The 22,717-nt window shown below is 45.0% G+C and overlaps 1 protein-coding gene across 2 annotated transcripts in view; it reads left to right on the top strand.

Annotated features, from left to right (window-relative positions):
• The window catches only part of LOC115117730 (ras-specific guanine nucleotide-releasing factor RalGPS1-like), a 311,343-nt gene that overhangs the window by 50,644 nt on the left and 237,982 nt on the right, over positions 1–22,717 (top strand). For both annotated transcript variants that reach the window (XM_065017198.1, XM_065017197.1), the window contains exons 2-4: positions 17,104–17,238; positions 21,721–21,825; positions 22,137–22,187. In XM_065017198.1, coding sequence (XP_064873270.1) covers positions 17,110–17,238; positions 21,721–21,825; positions 22,137–22,187 — 285 coding nt within the window. In that variant the 5' untranslated portion in view covers positions 17,104–17,109. The remainder of the gene's footprint in view (positions 1–17,103; positions 17,239–21,720; positions 21,826–22,136; positions 22,188–22,717) is intronic.

The following is a 22,717-nucleotide window of genomic DNA, read 5'->3' as shown; positions in this document are numbered from 1 at the left end:
GCATCTCGCCCCCGTCGCTCTCTCTCCGCATCTCGCCCCGTGCTCTCTCTCTCTCAGCATCTCGCCCCGTCGCTCTCTCTCCCGCATCTCGCCCCGTCGCTCTCTCTCCGCATCTCTCTCGCATCTCGCTCCCCGTCGCTCTCTCTCTCCGCATCTCGCCCCCGTCGCTCTCTCTCTCCGCATCTCGCCCCCCGTCGCTCTCTCTCTCTCCGCATCTCGCTCCCGTCGCTCTCTCTCTCTCCGCATCTCGCCCCCGTCGCTCTCTCTCTCCGCATCTCGCCCCCGGTCGCTCTCTCTCTCCGCATCTCGCCCCCGGTCGCTCTCTCTCCGCATCTCGCCCCCGTCGCTCTCTCTCTCCGCATCTCGCCCCCGTCGCTCTCTCCATTATTATTATTTTTTTTTGCTCTGTCATTAATTTTTTGGGGCCAGATTTTCTGAGTGCTGTCTTGAGGCTCTAGGGGTTGGTTTGGGTTAGTGAACTGAGCCTCAGAACCATCTGGCTGAGGGGACTCATCTCTTGTTTCATCTCTTGACATTAGTGCTTTGTTTTGAGGTTTCTGTTTTTTTTTTTAAATGGTTGTAAAATGTTGTCTTTTTTTCCCCAATTTGAAAAAGGAGGTGGTGTTGGCCCAAATCTGCTCTAAATACTCTATTTTGAGTGTTTCTTTGCACTTGCAACGTCGACAGAAGAATTATCATTTAATTACTATTGTGATGTTTGTGTAAATTAATTCCTTGGGTTGCCAATTGGTGATTTGACATGAAAATAAAATGTAATTCATTAATTTGTGCAAAACTCTGCATACTGTATTTTGATTGGATATTTGTCCCATTTGGTAAATTCATAATACGAGGAGTGGAACCCATACTTCGCTGCCATATAAAGCAACTGGTTCTATAACTGATGGAACATGTTTGAGCCAGTTTCTAATTGAAATTTTGATGTTCCTTTTTAATGGTGCAGAATCCTTTTCTTTTCTTGCCAGTGTTGCTGATATTCTGTCCTAGATACGTGTAGTGTCCATATATAATTTATATTTGTGACCCTGATTTTTCCAGACCCCTTTTAAGAATAGCACTATATTTGTTTTTCTTTTTTTTAGGTTAAATGTCAGAGCCCAGGTCTGACAGAACCTGTACAGATTATCTTGATGCTGCTGTAACTCCTCCTTAGTGGGAGACAGCAGCACCAGGTCATCTGCGTACAGAAGACAATTGATTTCAGTGTTGTGTAGGGTGAGACCAGGTGCTGCAGATTCTTCTAATGGTTTTGCCCAATTCCATTAATGTAGATGTTAAATAGTGTTGGACTTATTGGGCAGCCCTGTTTCACGCCACGTCCCTGAAAAAGGTATGTTTGCTTGTTGCCAATTTTAACCTCACATTTTGTTTTTGTGTACTTTGATTTAATAACGTATGTTTTCCCTTTAACACATTAGTTTATAATAATAAAAATTCATTTTTTTGTGCCAAATTGAATCAAATGCTTTCTTGAAGTCTACAAAACATAAGTAGATTTTGCCTTTTGTTTTGTCTGACTTGTTTGTCAGTGTGGAGGGTATGTAGTCATTTGGTAAAAAATGCAATGTGGCTTCTACTCAGGACGTTGTGTTTATCAAGGACATGAAGTAGTCTGCTATTTATGACACTAGATAATTTTCCGCAAGTTGCTGTTAATGCAAATTCCTCAGATTTTTGGGGGGTCAAATTTGCCACCATTTTTATAGATTGGTGTGATCAATCCTTGGTTCCAAATATCAGGGAAAATACCGGCAGATGAGGATAATCAGATTTTGTGAGTCACATCGGCAGATATTGCAGCAAGTACTTGCGAAGTACTTGTAATGTTAAATAGTTTGAGTATGGCCAATTTTAATTTGTGGTCTGTATATTTTATTTAAAATACCATCAGTACCACAGGCCTTTTTGGGTTGTGGAGTGCATAGTTTTTCCAATAATTATTCTTCTGTAATTGGGGTATCTACAGGATTCTGATAGTCTTTGACTGCTGATTCAAGGATTTGTAATTGTTTTTGTATATCTTGTTGTTCTGGGATCTTTGTTATATTGCTGCAAAGTGATTTCTCCACATATCACCATAGATTCCAGTACTGTTTGCACACCATCTATAGGCCTGTTTATTAGCATGTAATTTTATTGGGCCTTGATGCTTCATGGTTTGGTTTTGGTCTTCTCAGATACACTGTGATTTTACTGTGGTCTGAGAGAGGTGTTAATGGCTCTGAGAGACTCTGGGGTTGAGGTCCTGCAGCCTTTTCGCTCGCTCGCTCTCCTGCAGCTCCTCTCTTAGCGTGGTCATCTTGTTATTTACTGCTCTCTGTCTTTTTGTAGATCTCTCACCTCCGTCGTTAGATCAGCTCTCTCTTGCTGGACCTCTTTCAGCTGTGCTGCTGTCCTGTTCTGTCCGCACCTTGGTTAGGACTTCTCTAAGGTGTGGATGTCTGGTTGCTGTTTGCTCACGCTCACCCTTAGGACCACCTCCCCCTCCAGTTTGGTGAACTCCTCCCTCATGGCAGCCATGGTGGTGAGGAGGGGTCTGAACCTTCTCTGCACTGAGGGGGATGTGGCTTTTTGGGTGGAGAGGGTGGGGGTGGTGCTGGTGGAGTCTCTCTGGGGGAGGGTGTCACTCTTGCTCTCTCTGGGGGAGGGTGTCACTCTTGCTCTCTCTGGGGAAGGGTGTGTCTCTCTCTCTCTCTCTCGCCCCCTCTGGGTGTGGGTGGCTCTCTCTTGCGCCCTCTCTGGGTGTGGGTGGCTCTCTCTCTCGTGCCCTCTCTGGGTGTGGGTGGCTCTCTCTCTCGTGCCCTCTCTGGGTGTGGGTGGCTCTTGCTCTCCTTAATGGTCTGAAAGTCTGTTTTAAACCATGTTATTTCCAGTTGGGGAACCCCGTGTTACAGATTCCCTCTTTCTTTATGGATGGGTAGTGAGAGCAGACTGCTGTGAGCCATGCATTTGGCTGGTCAATGAGAAAGATGAGATTACTCACATCACTGATTTTGTAGAGATCTGCGAAAAGTGTTTCTGGCCTCCTTTTGTAGCTTCTGTTTTTAAAAAGCTTTCCTCGTTGTCATTTCTGGCCTGTGGATGGCAGAGGATGGACTCGATGCTAAGGGGGGGCGGGCATGTTTCCGGTGGGTTCTGCTGCCTCTCTGTTCTTTTGCCGCACCGTTGCCATCGCAACCATTTTTGTTTGTATACCGCTAGTTAGTTGTAACTAGTGGTGCACGATCCCGGCTCCTGTGCTTAGTCGTAGGAGTCGACTCTTTGCTCGACTCCCAGCACACACTGAAACGGATGCGCACACACACCACCTCCATTACTGCAGAGTCCTATTAGGAAGATTACATTCGCGTTCTAGAGGGCTGACGTGAGCTTGATGCTGCCCATTTGCTCATCAATTTAGCCTATAAAAGGCCTGTTTATGTTTTAATCTAGAAGGTGGTGTACAGCAACTAGAATATTTCGGTGATATTTCTGCTGTGTGCTGCCTTGAAGGATCCCATTGGGTGATGCGGTGCACTCCACGCTGATAAGCCTATTATTTGTCATGTTCGAGCCCTATTCGGACGGGTATTGCTAGAGACGTTGGTTTTGTAATTATTGTCCAAGCATGTGCTTGGTTTTTCAAAACTGCCCCCTGTAATTCCATTAATTTTTTTCAAATTGAATTGACTCTTATGACGGGAGGTTTTTATTGTAGGCGTGAATATATTTCTGTCTAGACGATTAGAGGCTACACGCATAACTCGTGCTAGGCTGCCAAATGAATAGGTCTCCCCATAATATTTAAATTTAGGAAATGTGAAAATAATCTATTTTAGTGATCCATGGTATAGACGTCCTTCCTAATAACAATGCCCCATCTTCCTGCTGATTTCAGCAACTGAACTGTATTTACAAATTACTGTGTTTATGGATCAGAAAGTGAATTTACCATTCCCCCAAAAAGTTTAGCGTCTCTCAACCCTATTCGTGGAATGCTACCACCCTGTAGGTTTTCACTCCAACAAGAATCTAGCGCACCTGATTCCAAATCTTAGTCTGTTGATACAATGAAACAGATTAGTTAGGCTACAGCTGAAGTTGGAGCGAAAACCTACAGGAAGATGCATGCATGCATACAAAGTTTTAGTGCATTTAAGAGCATTTTTAGACAATACATTACTAGATACAGATATAGAGCCTATGCGCACGGTTCTGTCTGCTTGCCCTGATCATTTCTCCCTCTCGCTATTGCCCACGTTGGCTCGCCTGCTCTTTTCTCCTCGCTATGTAAAACGCCAGCGTGTGTTTTGTCTCCGATCTGTTGCGTGTAGAAGAACTCAGCCTACTCATTCATAGTCCTACTTTAATGAATGTGAGCGAGACATCGCGAGCCAAACGCCAGCGTGTGTTTACTCTCTGATCTGTTGCGTGTAGAAGAGCTCAGCCTACTCATTCATAGTCCTACTTTAATGAATGTGAGCGAGACGTCGCGAGCCAAGACATTGCGAAATACAGCATTGCAATATCCTTCATCCTTTGATGACTGATGCACGTTTCTTACTGTCTATCTGGTGGCTGTTGTCCCGAAAATCTCCCCCCTGCCCCCCCCACACCTCGCGTGAACGCGCACACACTCAATTATTCATTGCTGCGACTTGCTTGCTAGTTGAGATTTCTGCTCTTCACTCCGTTGTCAGTTTAGCCTACATTCCACTGATCTTAGTAGCAGAAAGCTTTTTTTTATTTTTAAATGTGTGTCCTTCAAGGCAGCTGTCAATGATCACGTTACATGCTGACAAGACCGGACACGTCGCGTGCACGAGCGTCGCAAAATAAATTTAGAAATCAGTTATTGCACCCACACTGCTCACGCGCGCCAACGAGCGTCTAAAATAGAACTCCTTTCTATTTATGACGCAGATCGCGCTGCAAGTCCTGCCTCTCCCATCTCCTCATTGGTTTATAGAAGCAGGTACCCACGTGCCATCTCCTCATTGTTTATACCCACATGGGTGATTGAAAGAGAAACCGTTTTACCAGTTGTCATGGTAATACAATGAAAGTTTAGATGCATAACCATATCAATTCAAAGATGAAAAAGCTTGGAAGGAGGAGAGATGACTAGAAACGATTCGGTTGACCGTTTTATGTGTGGATTAATTGTCGGATTAGAGGACCTTGTGCAGTTCAGGTAAAATAACAACTCAATGTTTATATCCCAGGACAAATTAGCTAGCAACAGCAAGCTAGCTGAATAGGACAAATTAACGTTAGCTAGCAAGTGCAAGCTAACTAGCTAAATTGCCATACATGTTTAATGCTTTTTAACCTGTCCACAAATTAATGTCATTGGTTCAGAGTTTGTTTTGATATTTTAACCTGTGTGTTGCGCAGCCGGTTTGGGTTCTGTGTTAGGCTGCTTTTCATTTAATTTAAGGCGGTTTGATCGCAGGGGAGCCACTAGTAATATCTGCAGTTTTCGGTTTGACTTTGTTTCGAGTGTATTAGTCTATAAATAAATCTTTATCTTATTCGACATGTAGTTGTTCTGAAATGTTTATTGCTTGCCTATGTTCTACTCCCTCCTCTGTTTAATACAACACACATACATTAATAGTTAATTTATGTTGCCTATCCTGAAGTGGAGTTTGTTCTATAGAAAGTATTTAGAAAGCCATTTTCTTGCCTGCTGAAATCCCCCCTCAAATTATTTTTGTGGCACACTGCTGGTCAACATGAGTTACCAATTTTTTCCTGAAGTGTGCCAGGCCTGCTTAGGTCAACATGAGTTACCAATTTTTTCCTGAAGTGTGCCAGGCCTTGCAGTCCCAAGATAGGAAGAGAGGGGAGGGTTTCGGCAGGCAAGAAAATGGCCTTGCTGAACCCCCCCCACACACACACCTTCTAGTTTCCATATTTTAGTAAAACACTGTGGCACACATCAGAGTCAAATACAGTTGAAGTTGGAAGTTTACATACACCTTAGCCAAGTACATTTAAACTTTTTCGCAATTCTTGACATTTAATCCTAGTACAAATTCCCTGTCTTAGGTCATTAGGATAACCACTTTGTTTTAAGAATGAAATGTCAGAATACTAGTAGTGATTTATTTCAGCTTTTATTTCTTTCATCACATTCCCAGTGGGTCAGAAGTTTACATACACTCAATTACGGTTTTGTAGCATTGCCTTTAAATGGTTTAACTTGGGTCAAACATTTCGGTTTGCCTTCCACAAGCTTCCCACAATAAGTTGGGTAAATTTTGGCCCATTACTCCTGACAGAGCTGGTGTAACCGAGTCAGTTTTGTAGGCCTCCTTGCTCACATGATTTTTCAGTTCTGCCCCAAAAATATTCTATAGGATTGAGGTCAGGGCTTTGTGATGGCAACTCCAATACCTTGACTTTGTTGTCCTTAAACCATTTTGCCATAACTTTGGAAGTATGCTTGAGGTCATTGTCCATTTGAAAGACCCATGTGCAACCAAGCTTCAACTTCCTGACTGATGTCTTGAGATGTCGCTTCAATATAACCACACACTTTTCCTTCCTCATGATGCCATCTATTTTGTGAAGTGCACCAGTCCCTCCTGCAGCAAAGCACCCCCACAACATGATGCTGCCACCCCCGTGCTTCACAGTTGGGATGGTGTTCTTCGGCTTGCAAGCCTCCTTTTTCCTCTAAACATAACGATGGTCATTATGGCCAAACAGTTATATTTTTGTTTCATATTACTAGTGGCTCCCCTGCGATAAAACCGCCATATAAAATGAAATGATGAAACGCAGCCTATCATGATCATTGACAGCTGCCTTGAAGGACACAAATAAAAAAAAATGCTTTCTGCTACTAAGATCAGTGAAATGTAGGCTAAACTGACAACTGAGTGAAGAGCAGAAATCTCAACTAGCAAGTCGGAGATTTTCAGCACAACACTGTCATGCCTGGCTGTGCCCCTCCCATCTCTCTCTCACTCTCGCGCGCTCCCCATCGCGAGCTCGCTCTTTCTCATCTCGAAGTAGACTAGGCTGATTGTTTCCTCTGTTGAAAAAAATACTGAATCTTGGGAGTCAATGTCTAGCGAAATCTAAGCTTGACACAGAAATGCGAGTCGACACGGAGTCAACGGGCAAGGAGTCGACTCCCCACAACTATCTCTGACTTAGCTAAGAAACCAGCAGAAACACTGAAGAAATGTTTAGAGTTAATGCTGATTTTTGGTTTACTCACTCAGTTTAGTCATTTGATGTAGTTTTATTTACTCCCCTTGCTAGCTTTGTTTTAGCTCAATGTTTCTGTCTCGCTGGTTAGCTTGATGGTTAGGTTTTTGTGTCGCTAGCTAGGAAGAGTCAAAACGACTTAATTTAAAAAATTTGTATTCTCATTGAATAGAGTTGTTGTTCATTATTTAATTTCTTTTTAGATTTGAATCAGTCTCATTTTAAAAACCAAAAAGATAAATAAATCTTTATCTGAGCATGTCTGTAGCGCTATCTCTCCCTCATCTCCCTCTCCTCCCCATCTCCCTCTCCTCCCCATCTCCCTCTCCTCCTCATCTCCCTCTCATCTCCCTCTCATCTCCCTCTCCTCCCCATCTCCCTCTCCTCCCCATCTCCCTCTCCTCCCCATCTCCCTCTCCTCCCCATCTCCCTCTCCTCCTCATCTCCCTCTCCTCCCCATCTCCCTCTCCTCCCCATCTCCCTCTCCTCCCCATCTCCCTCTCCTCCTCATCTCCCTCTCCTCCCCATCTCCCTCTCCTCCCCATCTCCTCTCCTCCCCATCTCCCTCTCCTCCCCATCTCCCTCTCCTCCCCATCTCCCTCTCCTCCCCATCTCCCTCTCCTCCCCATCTCCCTCTCCTCCCCATCTCCCTCTCCTCCCCATCTCCCTCTCCTCCCCATCTCCCTCTACTCCCCATCTCCCTCTCCTCCCCATCTCCCTCTACTCCTCATCTCCCTCTCCTCCTCATCTCCCTCTCCTCCTCATCCCTCCTCCCCATCTCCCCCTCCTCCCCATCTCCCTCTCCTCCCCATCTCCCCTCCTCCCCATCTCCCCTCCTCCCCATCTCCCTCCTCCTCCCCCTCCTCCCCATCTCCCTCTCCTCTCCCATCTCCTCCCCCTCTCCTCTCCTCTCCTCCCCCTCTCCCTCTCCTCTCCTCTCCCTCTACTCCTCATCTCCCTCTACTCCTCATCTCCTCCCCATCTCCCCCTCTCGCTCTCCTCCCCTCTCGCTCTCCTCCCCCCTCTCGCTCTCCTCCCCCTCTCGCTCTCCTCTCCTCCCCATCTCCCCCTCTCGCTCTCCTCCCCCTCTCGCTCTCCTCTCCCCCCATCTCCCCCTCTCGCTCTCCTCCTCCCCTCTCCTCCCCATTTCCCCCCTCTCCTCTCCTCCCTCCCCCTCCTCCCCATTTCCCCCCTCATCTCCCTCCTCCCCCTCCTCCCCATTTCCCCCTCTCGCTCTCCCCCTCCCCCCTCCCTCCCCATTTCCCCCTCTCGCTCTCCTCCTCCCCCTCCTCCCCATTTCCCCCTCTCGCTCTCCTCTCCTCCTCCCCCTCCTCCCCATCTCCCCCCTCTCGCTTTCCTCCCCCCTCTCGCCCTCCTCCCCGCTCTCTTCTCCTCCCACATCTCGCCTTCATAGATTAGTGATGCAGAACGTCTTGAAGCATCTTACGGAGGTGGAAACATTACTGCAGAAGTGCCTCCTTCCTCTCAGATGACCACCACTACACCAGCCAGTCAGTGGGGCTTCCCTGGTTAGTTATATTAAGAGTCTTCTGTTTGCTGCTGGAGAGAAGTAGGGCAAAGCCAATGATGAAGAGAAACCGTGCCAGTTTGCAATCTCAGCCTTTTGCTCCAGTGGTGCGTGACCACAACCAATAAAGATAGGTATGCTGCCCTCTACTGGTTAATGTTACAAGATGTCTGAGGACCACTGAATCACAGAATGAAGGCACTGAGATGGAAGGTCTAGGTGAGGTTTGAGGACCACTGAATTACAGAATGAAGGCACTGAGATGAAAGGTCTAGGTGAGGTTTGAGGACCACTGAATTACAGAATGAAGGCACTGAGGTGGAACGTCTAGGGGACCCCGAGGTGTAGTTGGGGAACCACTGTCTTAGAAGATTGGATAGGTATAAGCAATACATTACATTCAACATGGTGTATCAGAGTGCAATATAGAGGTAGCACTGCTTACCTCCAGTCCTCTCAGATCTACCTTGGGGTTAGGGTGTAGCTACCAGGTCCTCTCGGATCTACCTTGGGGTTAGGGTGTAGGTACCCGGTCCTCTCAGATCTACCTTGGGGTTAGGGTGTAGCTACCAGGTCCTCTCTGATCTACCTTGGGGTTAGGGTGTAGGTACCAGGTCCTCTCTGATCTACCTTGGGGTTAGGTTGTAGGTACCCAGTCCTCTCTGATCTACCTTGGGGTTAGGGTGTAGGTACCCAGTCCTCTCTGATCTACCTTGGGGTTAGGGTGTAGGTACCCGGTCCTCTCTGATCTACCTTGGGGTTAGGGTGTAGGTAGGTACCCGGTCCTCTCTGATCTACCTTGGGGTTAGGGTGTAATTACCCGTCCTCTCTGATCTACCTTGGGGTTAGGGTGTAGGTACCCGGTCCTCTCTGATCTACCTTGGGGTTAGGGTGTAGGTACCCGGTCCTCTCTGATCTACCTTGGGGTTAGGGTGTAGGTACCCGGTCCTCTCTGATCTACCTTGGGGTTAGGGTGTAGGTACCCGGTCCTCTCTGATCTACCTTGGGGTTAGGGTGTAATTACCCGGTCCTCTCTGATCTACCTTGGGGTTAGGGTGTAAATACCCGGTCCTCTCTGATCTACCTTGGGGTTAGGGTGTAATTACCCGGTCCTCTCTGATCTACCTTGGGGTTAGGGTGTAGGTACCAGGTCCTCTCTGAACTACCTTGGGGTTAGGGTGTAGGTACCCAGTCCTCTCTGATCTACCTTGGGGTTAGGGTGTAGTTAGGGCAAAGCTTTTCAATTACTTGTTTCATCTGTGCCGATGTTGGTCGTGGCGGGGATATCTACTGAGCTTCTTTCCTGAGTGACATCAGGACATCAGGACAGCTAGACACATGGCTGTTTTTAGAAACTTGACTGACAAGACCTGACGCTTGGCAACAAAAAAAAGTAAATGCGTTATTCATAACACGTCTTCCCAGTCGCTCCACTGATTTCGTCATTGTTGTTGACGGTAAATGCTTGTCACTTACATCCCCGGGCGCCTTGTATTCTAATGGAATTATGTCCGGGCCACAGTGGTGTAAATGCTCAATCAATATCATCTGTGAATTGCTGCCCCTATCAGACTATACAGGGTAGGATGGATCAAATGACACCTTATTCCCTATATAGTGCACTACTTTTCACCAGGGCCCCATAGGGTAGTGCACTACTTTTCACCAGGGCCCCATAGGGTAGTGCACTACTTTTCACCAGGGCCCCCATTTCACCAGGGCCCCATAGGGTGAAAAGTAGTGCACTACTTTTCACCAGGGCCCCATAGGGTAGTGCACTACTTTTCACCAGGGCCCAATAGGGTAGTGCACTACTTTTCACCAGGGCCCCATAGGGTAGTGCACTACTTTTCACCAGGGCCCCATAGGGTAGTGCACTATGTAGGGAATAAAGTACCATTGGGGATGCAAACCCCCCCCACTGTCAGTGTGGAAGATTTTCAAAGGAGGTGGTAGTGAAATTGCTGGGTCTTTGTGTGAATCCGTGCTAAGGTCCTAGCTAGTCATTAATCAGACTGATCAAGTGATTACTACAACTGAGGACAGTATAAGCTTATATTATATAATGTAGGATAAAATGTGTATTGTCACTTACTAATGCAAGCGGTAGCTTATCAAAGTTAACTGGCTAACTCATTCATTCTGCTTTGTCGTTTGCCTCCCTCGGTTGTCCAAAGCTGTTCTGTTGTGAATATGATCACTGAACATTCACTTGCAGTTCTATGTCCTTACACAAGGGGGCGTCTTAGTATTGCAAATCAACCTGGTTGGCCTTTTGTGCAAAGACACATTTCAAGTTTAGTTATTAATCTCTCTCTCCCTCTGTCTCTGTCTCTCTCTCTCTCTCTCTCTCTCTCTCTCTCTCTCTCTCTCTCTCTCTCTCTCTCTCTCTCTCTCTCCCTCTGTGTGTCTCTCTCCCTCTGTGTGTCTCTCTCTCCCTCTCTCTCTCCCTCTGTGTGTCTCTCTCTCCCTCTGTGTGTCTCTCTCTCTCTGTGTGTCTCTCTCTCTCTCTCTGTGTGTCTCTCTCTCTCTCTCTCTGTGTGTCTCTCTCTGTGTGTCTCTCTCTCTCTCTGTGTGTCTGTGTGTCTCTCTCTCCTCTGTGTGTCTCTCTCTCCTCTGTGTGTCTCTGTGTCTCTCTCCCTCTGTGTCTGTGTGTCTCTCTCCTCTGTGTCTCTCTCTCCCTCTGTGTGTCTCTCTCTCCCTCTGTGTGTCTCTCTCTCCCTCTGTGTGTCTCTCTCTCCCTCTGTGTGTCTCTCTCTCCCTCTGTGTGTCTCTCTCTCCCTCTGTGTGTCTCTCTCTCCCTCTGTGTGTCTCTCTCTCCCTCTGTGTGTCTCTCTGTCTCTCTGTCTTTCTCTCTCTGTCTCTCTCTCTCTCTCTCTGTCTCTCTGTCTCTCTCTCTGTGTCTCTCTGTCTCTGTGTCTCTCTGTCTGTGTGTGTGTGTCTGGGATGGTAGACCTAAGGTTTGGGTTTACAGTTTGAGTTTCCAGTTTTATTAGTCATATGTACAGGATACGCATCCAGGGATTTTTATACCATTGAAATCCTTGGGTGGGCTGCCTAAGCATTTTTTTTTATTTTCGGGACGCCTAAAATTATTCTACATTTTTGTAATAGAAAAATGCTTTCAGTGTAAAAACTTAAACGATTTAAATCCAGATGATAAAAAAAGATAATGGACCTAATATATTTTTAAATAATATAATCTTTGAGAACTAACAATCACCAAAATAAAGATAGTCAGGGAGAATTGAAAAATCCCAAAACAATGACGTAAAAGAATATAATAAACAGTTTAGTGTTTAATACGTATAAATATAAAACACGAAGCAACAATTTACAGTCCAATATATATACACGTGTTTCTGTGGAAGGGGTGGTTGTGGAGGATTTTTTTTTTAAAATTATTTTATTTATTATTATTTTTTGTCTTCACCAACCGCTGAAGGGCCTTACGGTTGTTGCGGACGGAGCAATTCCTGTACCAGGCCGTGATGCAACCGGTCAGGGCGCTCTCGATGGTGCAGGCGTATCGTTGGTAGTATTTGCAGGGGACCCGGGGATGCATGCCACATTTCTTCAGCCGTCTTAGGAAGTAGAGACGCTGTTGCGCCCTCTTGACGAGTGGTGGTGTTGTTGGTCCATGTTAAGTCCTTGGTGATGTGGACACAGAGGAACTTAAACCTGCTGACTCTCTCTACTACAGTCCTATGGATCCCATTTCTGCTTCCTGAAGTCAACAAACTCCTTTTTTTATCTGACGTTGAGGGAGAGGTCATTGTCCTGGCATCACAATGCCGGTTCACTTACCACCTCCCCATTGGCTGACTCGTCTTGGTTGGTTATCAGGCCTACATCCGTGGTGTCGTCAGTAAACGTGATGATGGAGTTAGTGTCATGCAAAGCCAACAGAGAGGACTGAGGACACACCCCTGGGTGGCCCCTGTGTTAAGAGTCGTTGTGGAGGAGGTGGCGTTGCCAATCCTCACAGCCTGTGGTCGGCCCATCAGGAAGTCCAGGATCCAGTTGCAGAGGGTGGTGTCCAGACCCAGTGCTTTGAGCTCTGTGTCGAACATGGAGGGAACAATCGTGTTGAACTCTGAACTGTTTTATCTCGCTTTTATCTAGGTTTATTCACAGTCTGCCTTTCAGTTCCATTTCACTGTATTTTTACTAATAATTTTTTTTTTTTAAATGATTTTTTAATTAATTTGCCATTGTCAGCATCTTATGAATGGCTTTGACTGGTGAAAAACTTTAATAAAATTGAAATGAGACTGCAGCTTTATTGATATTTCCCCCCACATTTTTTTCTGTATAAAAGTAGGGTTATAATATCCTTGAAAAGTCTCAGCTGTTTAAAATTTCCAGGCTGGCGCGCAGCCGTTCCATAAAACAGTAATGTTTCATCCTTTTGTACGTGTGTGCCGGTTTCCATTGTAAAAGTCACAGACTTTCCTATGTGTTCTCTCTCTGACGGCCAGATAGCCTCGTCTGCCAGTCCATCCACCTCCGCGCGCTTGTAGAAAATGTGCTTGGTTGCGCAATGAATTTAAGCGGCAAGTTTACCTAGAGTTTGCTGGCGTGACTGAGTAATGTCGCACACACACACACGCGTGCACACTCTCTCACACACACACACACACACACACACACACACACACATCTGGTTTTGGATGATGGCATGGAACTCCTCTCCAAAGAAACTTCTGTATGTTTCACCTTCGAAAAAATCTGAAATGTTCTCTATATTATCCGTTCGTCCAACCGTGTGCCATGGTCGGAGAAATGCCATTCTCTCACTGGCGCCATGGTTCATTTGACCATGACCTGAATTGACCAATCACATGGCGACGTGGCTCATTTGACCCGAATTGACCAATCACTTGGTAATGCTAATAGGCTACTAGGACCTGTCCATCTAGAAAATGGTTTGTGTGAACTTTCTCTAAGCTCTATGTATGCTTTCATACTCTGATTTAATCTCTCTGAGTTAATCTCTCTCTGAGTTAATCTCTCTCTGAGTTAATCGCTCTCTGAGTTAATCGCGCTCTGAGTTAACCGCGCTGATTTTAATCGCGCTGATTTTAATCGCGCTGATTTAATCGCTAATTAAGATAACAATGTTCAAGCTTTCCTCACCCCGACTGCACCTGCTATTTCCTGCCTCTTTATTTATGTAATTAAGCTATACCATCGAAAAGCACCAATGTGCACCAACATGAGACGTTCATAGGAGCATGTTAAATTGGGTGTCAAAAGAAAGCAAAGTATTTTTTTTTGGGGGGGTGAAGGCATTGATACATTTTTCAACCGTTTCCCAGTCTTAAAAACGAGGCGTAAGTTAAAGGCTTTGATTTCTACATGAACAGATGCAAAAGTGGGTCTTGGAAAAAAATCTACCAGAAATTCTTAACAGGCTTCAGAAATGGATGAAGTAATATCTTGACGTAAAGGCCCCTGCCAACTAATATCTTGACGTAAAGGCCCCTGCCAACTAATATCTTGACGTAAAGGCCCCTGCCAACTAATATCTTGACGTAAAGGCCCCTGCCAACTAATATCTTGACGTAAAGGCCCCTGCCAACTAATATCTTGACGTAAAGGCCCCTGCCAACTAATATCTTGACGTAAAGGCCCCTGCCAACTAATATCTTGACGTAAAGGCCCCTGCCAACTAATATCTTGACGTAAAGGCCCCTGCCAACTAATATCTTGACGTAAAGGCCCCTGCCAACTAATATCTTGACGTAAAGGCCCCTGCCAACTAATATCTTGACGTAAAGGCCCCTGCCAACTAATATCTTGACGTAAAGGCCCCTGCCAACTAATATCTTGACGTAAAGGCCCCTGCCAACTGATATCTTGACGTAAAGGCCCCTGCCAACTGATATCTTGACGTAAAGGCCCCTGCCAACTGATATCTTGACGTAAAGGCCCCTGCCAACTGATATCTTGACGTAAAGGCCCCTGCCAACTGATATCTTGACGTAAAGGCCCCTGCCAACTGATATCTTGACGTAAAGGCCCCTGCCAACTGATATCAACACTTATATTTAGTTTTTGGAGAAATTGTTTACCTAATGTAAGTTTTTAAAGAAATTTTCCCTTGTGTTCCTGGTTTTCAAAAACCAACACATCTTTAAGATATTTTCACATTTCTCTCCCTCGTAAGGAGGGTTGGATTATGAAAGTTCACAGTAAGTAATGGACCAAATTAGTTCAAGTGATTTTTTAAAATTGTATTACTGATATGCATTTTGTATATGAATTATTAAGTGGTTCAAACTTTAGAAGGAAAAAAATGCAACTGAATTAAGTTACAAACCATAGTGTCGTCTCCTGTTACTGTCCTCCTTTCCACTGACTGTTATGTTCAGCTCATAGTGTCTCCTGTTACTGTCCTCCCTTCCACTGACTGTTATGTTCAGCTCATAGTGTCTCCTGTTACTGTCCTCTCTTCCACTGACTGTTATGTTCAGCTCACTAGTGTCTCCTGTCCTCCCTTCCACTGACCTCCTTATGTTCAGCTCTTCCACTGACTGTTATGTTCAGCTCATAGTGTCTCCTGTTACTGTCCTCCCTTCCACTGACTGTTATGTTCAGCTCATAGTGTCTCCTGTTACTGTCCTCCCTTCCACTGACTTATGTTCTCACTGACTGTTATGTTCAGCTCATCTTCCACTGTGTCCTCCTGTTACTGTCCTCTCTTCCACTGACTGTTATGTTCAGCTCATAGTGTCTCCTGTTACTGTCCTCCCTTCCACTGACTGTTATGTTCAGCTACTGTTATGTTCAGCTCACTAGTGTCTCCTGTTACTGTCCTCCCTTCCACTGACTGTTATGTTCAGCTCATAGTGTCTCCTGTTACTGTCCTCCCTTCATAGTGTCTGACAGCTCATAGTGTCTCCTGTTACTGTCCTCCCTTCCACTGACTCATGTTCAGTGTCTCCTGTTACTGTCCTCCTTCCACTGACTGTTATGTTCAGCTCATAGTGTCTCCTGTTACTGTCCTCCCTTCCACTGACTGTTATGTTCAGCTCATAGTGTCTCCTGTTACTGTCCTCCCTTCCACTGACTGTTATGTTCAGCTCATAGTGTCTCCTGCTACTGTCCTCTCTTCCACTGACTTATGTTCAGCTCAGTGTCTCCTGTTACTGTCCTCTCTTCCACTGACTGTTATGTTCAGCTCATAGTGTCTCCTGCTACTGTCCTCTCTTCCACTGACTGTTATGTTCAGCTCATAGTGTCTCCTGCTACTGTCCTCCCTTCCACTGACTGTTATGTTCAGCTCATAGTGTCTCCTGTTACTGTCCTCCCTTCCACTGACTGTTATGTTCAGCTCATAGTGTCTCCTGTTACTGTCCTCTCTTCCACTGACTGTTATGTTCAGCTCATAGTGTCTCCTGTTACTGTCCTCCCTTCCACTGACTGTTATGTTCAGCTCATAGTGTCTCCTGCTACTGTCCTCTCTTCCATTCAGCTCATAGCTCTTTTATTTGTCTTTCTGTTGTCTGACGGTCAAACCAAGAGTGGACAGCCCCTCCCTCCCACTCTTCAGTTAATGTCACCTCTCCCAGCTCTTACTGACACCTACCCTGTCGTTCCATTTACTGTATCCAGCATCCTCACCCACTGAGCACCTGGAGGACCATGGAAGTTGAAATTTGGTCAGTCCACCTTGGCATTGATGTTAACGTCCACAGACGGACTGGACCAAATGTAAACCCTATTATAGACGTATGTTTCACAGGTTTGAATCGTACAGTTAGTAGAGCAGTACAATACAAAGATACAGTATATTATGTACTACACTTTACTCTACCCTACTGTGCTGTGGTGTCCAAACTTGTGAAACATGAGGAAAATGACTTTCATATCCATAATTAGACTCACTCGTACCAGGTGGATATCACAAAATTCGGAAGGAAAAAAGGTTTTAAAAGTACAAAAAAATACATCACTTGGAAATCAGTGTGGAATTGTTACTGTGGAATTACCCTGTTCAGTCTTGACCTGGAGGTTCACATTGTGGAAGTGTTACTGTGGAATTACCCTGTTCAGTCTTGACCTGAAGGTTCACATTGTTTGCGTTGCAGTTGTGGGATATTTGCTTCGAAACTGTAAGGTCTATTTCCAATGCGGTGGTTCATCTTGTTAGCCTTCTTTTGTTTCGGGCCAAGTGGAGAACATTAATTTGGTTTTGTGTCCCATTTTACATCACAAAACCATTTTGGAAACCACTGCTAACTGTAGCCTATTATTTGTAGACTGTTGCTCCATCCCAGACCCATTTTTCTTGTTGCTATTCAAAATGAAACCTTGAACATTCTTCCATTTTGTTTTTGTTCCAGATATGGATGAGAGGTCATGTGTGCTGTCCAGCTAAGGGCCTTGGTCGCCCCTCTCCCTCGCTGCAGGTCGTCGTGAGCATGTACCGTAGGAATGGTCTCTCGGATGGCGCCAGCATTAACTCCGCCTCCTCAGTGGTAAGAACAAGGACTGATTCTACTTCAGCCAAAATTGATAGGAGTGACATCGAGCCTATCTATGTACTGATCTGAACACACTGAATGGAAAGGTAAACTCAGCAAAAAAAAAAGAAAGAGGCCTTTCTACTGACTGGAAAAACACTAAAAGAAAGATGCCCAGGGTCTGTGCTCATCTGCGTGATCGTGCCTTAGGCATGTTGCAAGGAGGCATGAGGACTGCAGATGTGGCCAGGGAAATAAATAGCAATGTCTGTACTGTGAGATGCCTAAGAAAGCGCTACAGGGAGACAGGACGGACAGCTGATCATCCTCGCAGTGGCAGACCACATGTAACAACCCCTGCACAGGATCAGTACATCCGAACATCACACCTGCGAGACAGGTACAGGATGGCAACAACTGCCAGAGTTACACCAGGAACGCACAATCCCTCCATCAGTGCTCAGACTGTCTGCAATAGGCTGAGAGAGGCTGGACTAAGGGCTTGTAGGCCTGTTGTAAGGCAGGTCCTCACCAGACATCACCGGCAACAACGTCGCCTAAGGGCACAAACCCACCGTCGCTGGACCAGACAGGACTGGCAAAAAGTGCTCTTCTCTGACGAGTCGCGGTTTTGTCTCACTGGGGGTGATGATCGGATTCACGTTTATTGTCGATGGAATGAGCGTTACACCGAGGCCTGTACTCTGGAGCGGGATCGAGGTGGAGGGTCCGTCATGGTCTGGGGCGGTGTGTCACAGTATCATCGCACTGAGCTTGTTGTCATTGCAGGCAATCTCAATGCTGTGCGTTACAGGGAAGACATCCTCCTCCCTCATGTGGTACCCTTCCTGCAGACTCATCCTGATATGACCCTCCAGCATGACAATGCCATCAGCAATACTGCTTGTTCTGTGCGCGAATGTCAGTTTTATGCCATGGCCAGCGAAGAGCCCGGATCTCAATCCCATTGAACACGTCTGGGACCTGTTGGATCGAAGGGTGAGGGCTAGGGCCATTACCAACAGAAATGTCCGGGAACTTGCAGGTGCCATGGTGGAGGAGTGGGGTAACATCTCACAGCAAGTACTGGCAAATCTAGTGCAGTCCACGAGGAGGAGATGCACTGCAGTACTTAAAGCAGCTGGTGGCCACAACAGATACTGACTGTTACTTTTGATTTGAACCCCCCCCCCTTTGTTCAGAGACACATTATTCCATTTATGTTAGTCACATGAACTTGTTCAGTTTATGTCTCAGTTGTTGAATCTTTTATGTTCATACAAATATTTACACGTGATAAGTTTGCTGAAAATAAATGCAGTTGACACTGTCTGAAGCATATCACCATGGAGACGAAGTCTCCTTGAACTACAGTACCAGTCAAAAGTTTGGACACATTTTTTTTTTTCAACATTGAAGAATAGTGAAGACATCAACACTATGAAATAACACATATGGAATCATGTAGTAACCAAAAAAGTGTTAAACAAATCAAAATATATTTTATATTTGAGATTGTTCAAAGTAGCCACCCTTTGCCTTGATGACAGCTTTGCACACTCTTGGCATTCTCTCAACCAGCTTCATGAGGTAGTCACCTGGAATGCATTTCAATTAACAGGTGTGCGTTGTTAAAATGTATTTGTGTAATTTCCTTACTAAATGCGTTTGAGCCAATAAGTTGTTGTGACAAGGTAGGGGTGGTTATACAGAGGATAGCCCTAGTTGGTAAAATGTAGGGGTGGTATACAGAAGATAGCCCTAGTTGGTAAAATGTAGGGGTGGTTATACAGAAGATAGCCCTAGTTGGTAAAATGTAGGGGTGGCTATACAGAAGATAGCCCTAGTTGGTAAAAGAACGCGTCCATATTATGGCAAGAACAGCTCAAATAAGCAAAGAGAAATGACATTCCATCATTACTTTAAGACGTGAAAGTCAGTCAATATGGAACATTTCAAGTACTTTAATTTAAAGTTCAGTCGCAAAAACCATCCAGCGCTATGATGAAACTAGCTTTCATGAGGACCACCACAGGAATGGAAGACCCAGACACCTCTGCTGCAGAAGATAAGTACACTAGTTACCAGCCTCAAACTGCAGCCCAAATAAATGCTTCAGAGTTCAAGTAGCAGACAGCATCTCAACATCAACTGTTCAGAGGAGACTGTGTGAATTAGGCCTTCATGGTGGAATTGCTGCAAAGAAACACTACTAAAGGACACCAATAAGAAGAAGAGACTTGCTTTGGCCAAGAAACACAAGCAATGGACATTAGACCGGTGGAAATCTGTCCTTTTGGTCTGATGAGTCCAAATTTCAGATTTTTGGTTCCAACTGTGTCTTTGTGAGACGCAGAGTAGGTGAACGGATAATCTCTGCATGTGTGGTCCCCACTGTGAAGCATGGAGGAGGAGGTGTGATGGTGTGGGGGTGTTTTGCTGGTGACCCTGTCTGATTTATTTAGAATTCAAGGCACACTTAACTTCTTGGCGCACCCATCCCTTTAGCGGGATCATTTTCGTCAACATCCGCTGATTTGCAGAGCCCCAAATTCAAATTAAATTACTAAGAATATTTCATTTTCATGAAATCACAAGTGCAAGATAGCAAAACACAGCTTAGCTGGTTGTTAATCCACCTGGCGTGTCAGATTTCAAAAAAGCTTTTTGGCAAAAACTATCCATGCGTTTATGTAAGGACATCTCTCTCAGCAGACAAAACATTACAAACAGCTAGCAGCAAAGTAGATTGGTCAGAAAAGCAATCAAATGAATCACTTACTTTTTGATCTTTGGATGTTTGCACTCACGAGACTCCCAGTTATACAATAAATGTTCCTTTTGTTCCATAAAGATTATTTTTATATCCAAAATACCTCCAGTTGGTTGGCGCGTTATGTTCCAAAATCCACAGGCTCGAGCGGTCACGACGGGGCAGACACATTCCAAATAGTATCCGTAAAGTTCGTAGAAACATGTCAAATGTTTTTTTATAATCAATCCTCAGGTTGTTTTTACAATATATAATCAATAATATTTCAACCGGACTGTAGCTTCTTCAATAGGAGAGAAAGAGAAAATGTCTACTCCACTCTGTTGGCGCATTCAAAACGCTGCTGGCACCCAGCCTTCCAATGACACAATGTGATCTTTCTCGCTCATTTTTCAGAATAAAAGCCTGAAACTATGTCTAAAGACTGTTCACACCATGTGGAAGCAATAGGAAAAGGAATATGGTTGATATCCCTTTAAATGGAGGAAAGGCATGCAATGGAACAGAGAGCTTTCAGGAAAAACAGCACTTCCTGGTTGGCTTTTCCTCAGGTTTTCGCCTGCAATATCAGTTCTGTTATACTCACAGACAATATTTTTCTATCCTAATCTGACAATTTTATGCATATTCTAGATTCTGGGCCTGAGAAATAGGCAGTTTCATTTGGGTACATTTTTCATCCAAACATCCAAATACTGCACCCTACACTCAAGAGGTTAACCAGCACGGCTACCACAGCATTCTGCAGTGATACACCATCCCATCTGGTTTGCGCTTCGTGGGACTATCATTTGTTTTTCAACAGGACCATGACCCAACACACCTCCAGGCTGTGTAAGGGCTATTTGACCAAGGAGAGTGATGGAGTGCTGCATCAGATGACCTGGCTTCCACAATCACCCGACCGTCAACCCAACTGAGATGGTTTGGGATGAGTTGGACTGCAGAGTGAAGGATAAGCAACAAGTGCTCAGCATATGTAGGAACTCCTTCAAGACTGTTGGAAAAGCATTCCAGGTGAAGCTGGTTGAGAGAATGCCAAGAGTGTGCAAAGCTGTCAAGGCAAAGGGGGGCTTCTTTGAAGAATTTAAAATATATTTGGATTTTTACACCTTTTTTGTATGTTTACTACATGATTCCATATGTGTTATTTTGTAGTTTTACTGTCTTCACTATTATTCTACAATGTAGAAAATTGTCAAAATAGTGAGAAACCCTTGAATGTGTAGGTGTGTCCAGAAAGTGTTTCCCAATCATGTTTTGGGAAATAGTGTCTTGTAAATGTCCATGTACAGATGGTGTGACTGTCGGGCTTGTCTGTTGCTCTGCATTTACTCTTACTTTGTCTCTGAAGCTTATTTCTTTATCTAATATTGATCGTTGTGTATCTGATACATCACGTCTATGTATCTGTTGGATTCATGTATTTTTGCTTTCGGCCCACCTCCAATTGGTCAATCTTTAAAATGAACGCACCTCCAATTGGTCAATCTTTAAAATGAACGCACCTCCAATTGGTCAATCTTTAAAATGAACGCACCTCCAATTGGTCAATCTTTAAAATGAACGCACCTCCAATCGGTCAATCTTTAAAATGAACGCACAAGAAACTATTTTAGTTTGTTGGGTTAATTTACATGGTTTAGTTTTGTCTTGCTTCTTCTGCATATCCCCTTCACAACATGTACCAATCTATCTCTGGTGTTTTTCTTTTGTGAACTCAGGGAAGCAGCAGCTCGGACTCTCTGGATGGGCCGGGCTTGGATTTCTCCAAGAGTTACGATGCCGTTGTGTTTGACGTGCTGAAGGTGACGCCCGAGGAGTTTGCTGTGAGTACAGCCAAAGATACCCAGAAGACATGCCTCGATGGAGATGTTATATCACTGTGTTGTTTAATTTATTAATTTAATATTCTGTTGAATGTGAAACCGAAGACTCTTCTGGCCCGAGAGCACCGTTTAGGCCTTGTGATGTACAGCAGCTCTTTAACTGCACCAATTAGGAATGATAATGTATTATTTTCCTCTGTGGATGTCCTTCAAAGTAATCCAAAGCCATTTACTCCTACCTAGACATGCATTACTCTTCTGTATATTTGGGAGGTTTGAATAGTTTTTTTCTTTTCTTCTTGTAATTGTAGGGTCAAATCACATTGATGGATGCTCCAGTATTCAAAGCAATACATCCAGAGGTAAGGTGTGTGTGTGTGTGTGTGTGTGTGTGTGTATTCGTCCACAATGATATGCATGATTTGAGTGGAACGAAGGTTCAGCTGTTGTAAATGACAATGTCTGATCCAGACCAGTTTTACAGGTGTTCTGTTTCCATGTCATTAATAAATAATGCTGGGTGCTGCACTACCTAGCCATCTTGTATTTTCTTAGGGCCCCTAAAAAAAAGGCTAACGCCGGCTCTGACTGCATGGGTGGGGTATGGATGTGAGTACGTAGACCCACGAGCTACTGCGACCCCCCCCCCCCCCCTTCTCATCCCTGGTTGAACTGAAGGTTCCATGTCATGTTGATGAGAAGCATCATATTATTACATTTCTTGTACTTGATGAGAGTCATATTAGGGGATTCACTGTGTATCACTGCATGACAGACAACCTCGGACCCCGATGATGCACTGCCCGATGATGCACTGCCGTGTTGCAGAAAGTTATTTTATGTCTGCGTGATAGAAAATAAAGTCCAAGGCACTGGGCAATCAAACTATGAC

The sequence above is a fragment of the Oncorhynchus nerka genome, linkage group LG4, assembly GCF_034236695.1.
Source record: "Oncorhynchus nerka isolate Pitt River linkage group LG4, Oner_Uvic_2.0, whole genome shotgun sequence".
Classification (NCBI taxonomy): domain Eukaryota; kingdom Metazoa; phylum Chordata; class Actinopteri; order Salmoniformes; family Salmonidae; genus Oncorhynchus; species Oncorhynchus nerka.
This window is presented reverse-complemented; position numbering and strand designations above follow the sequence as displayed.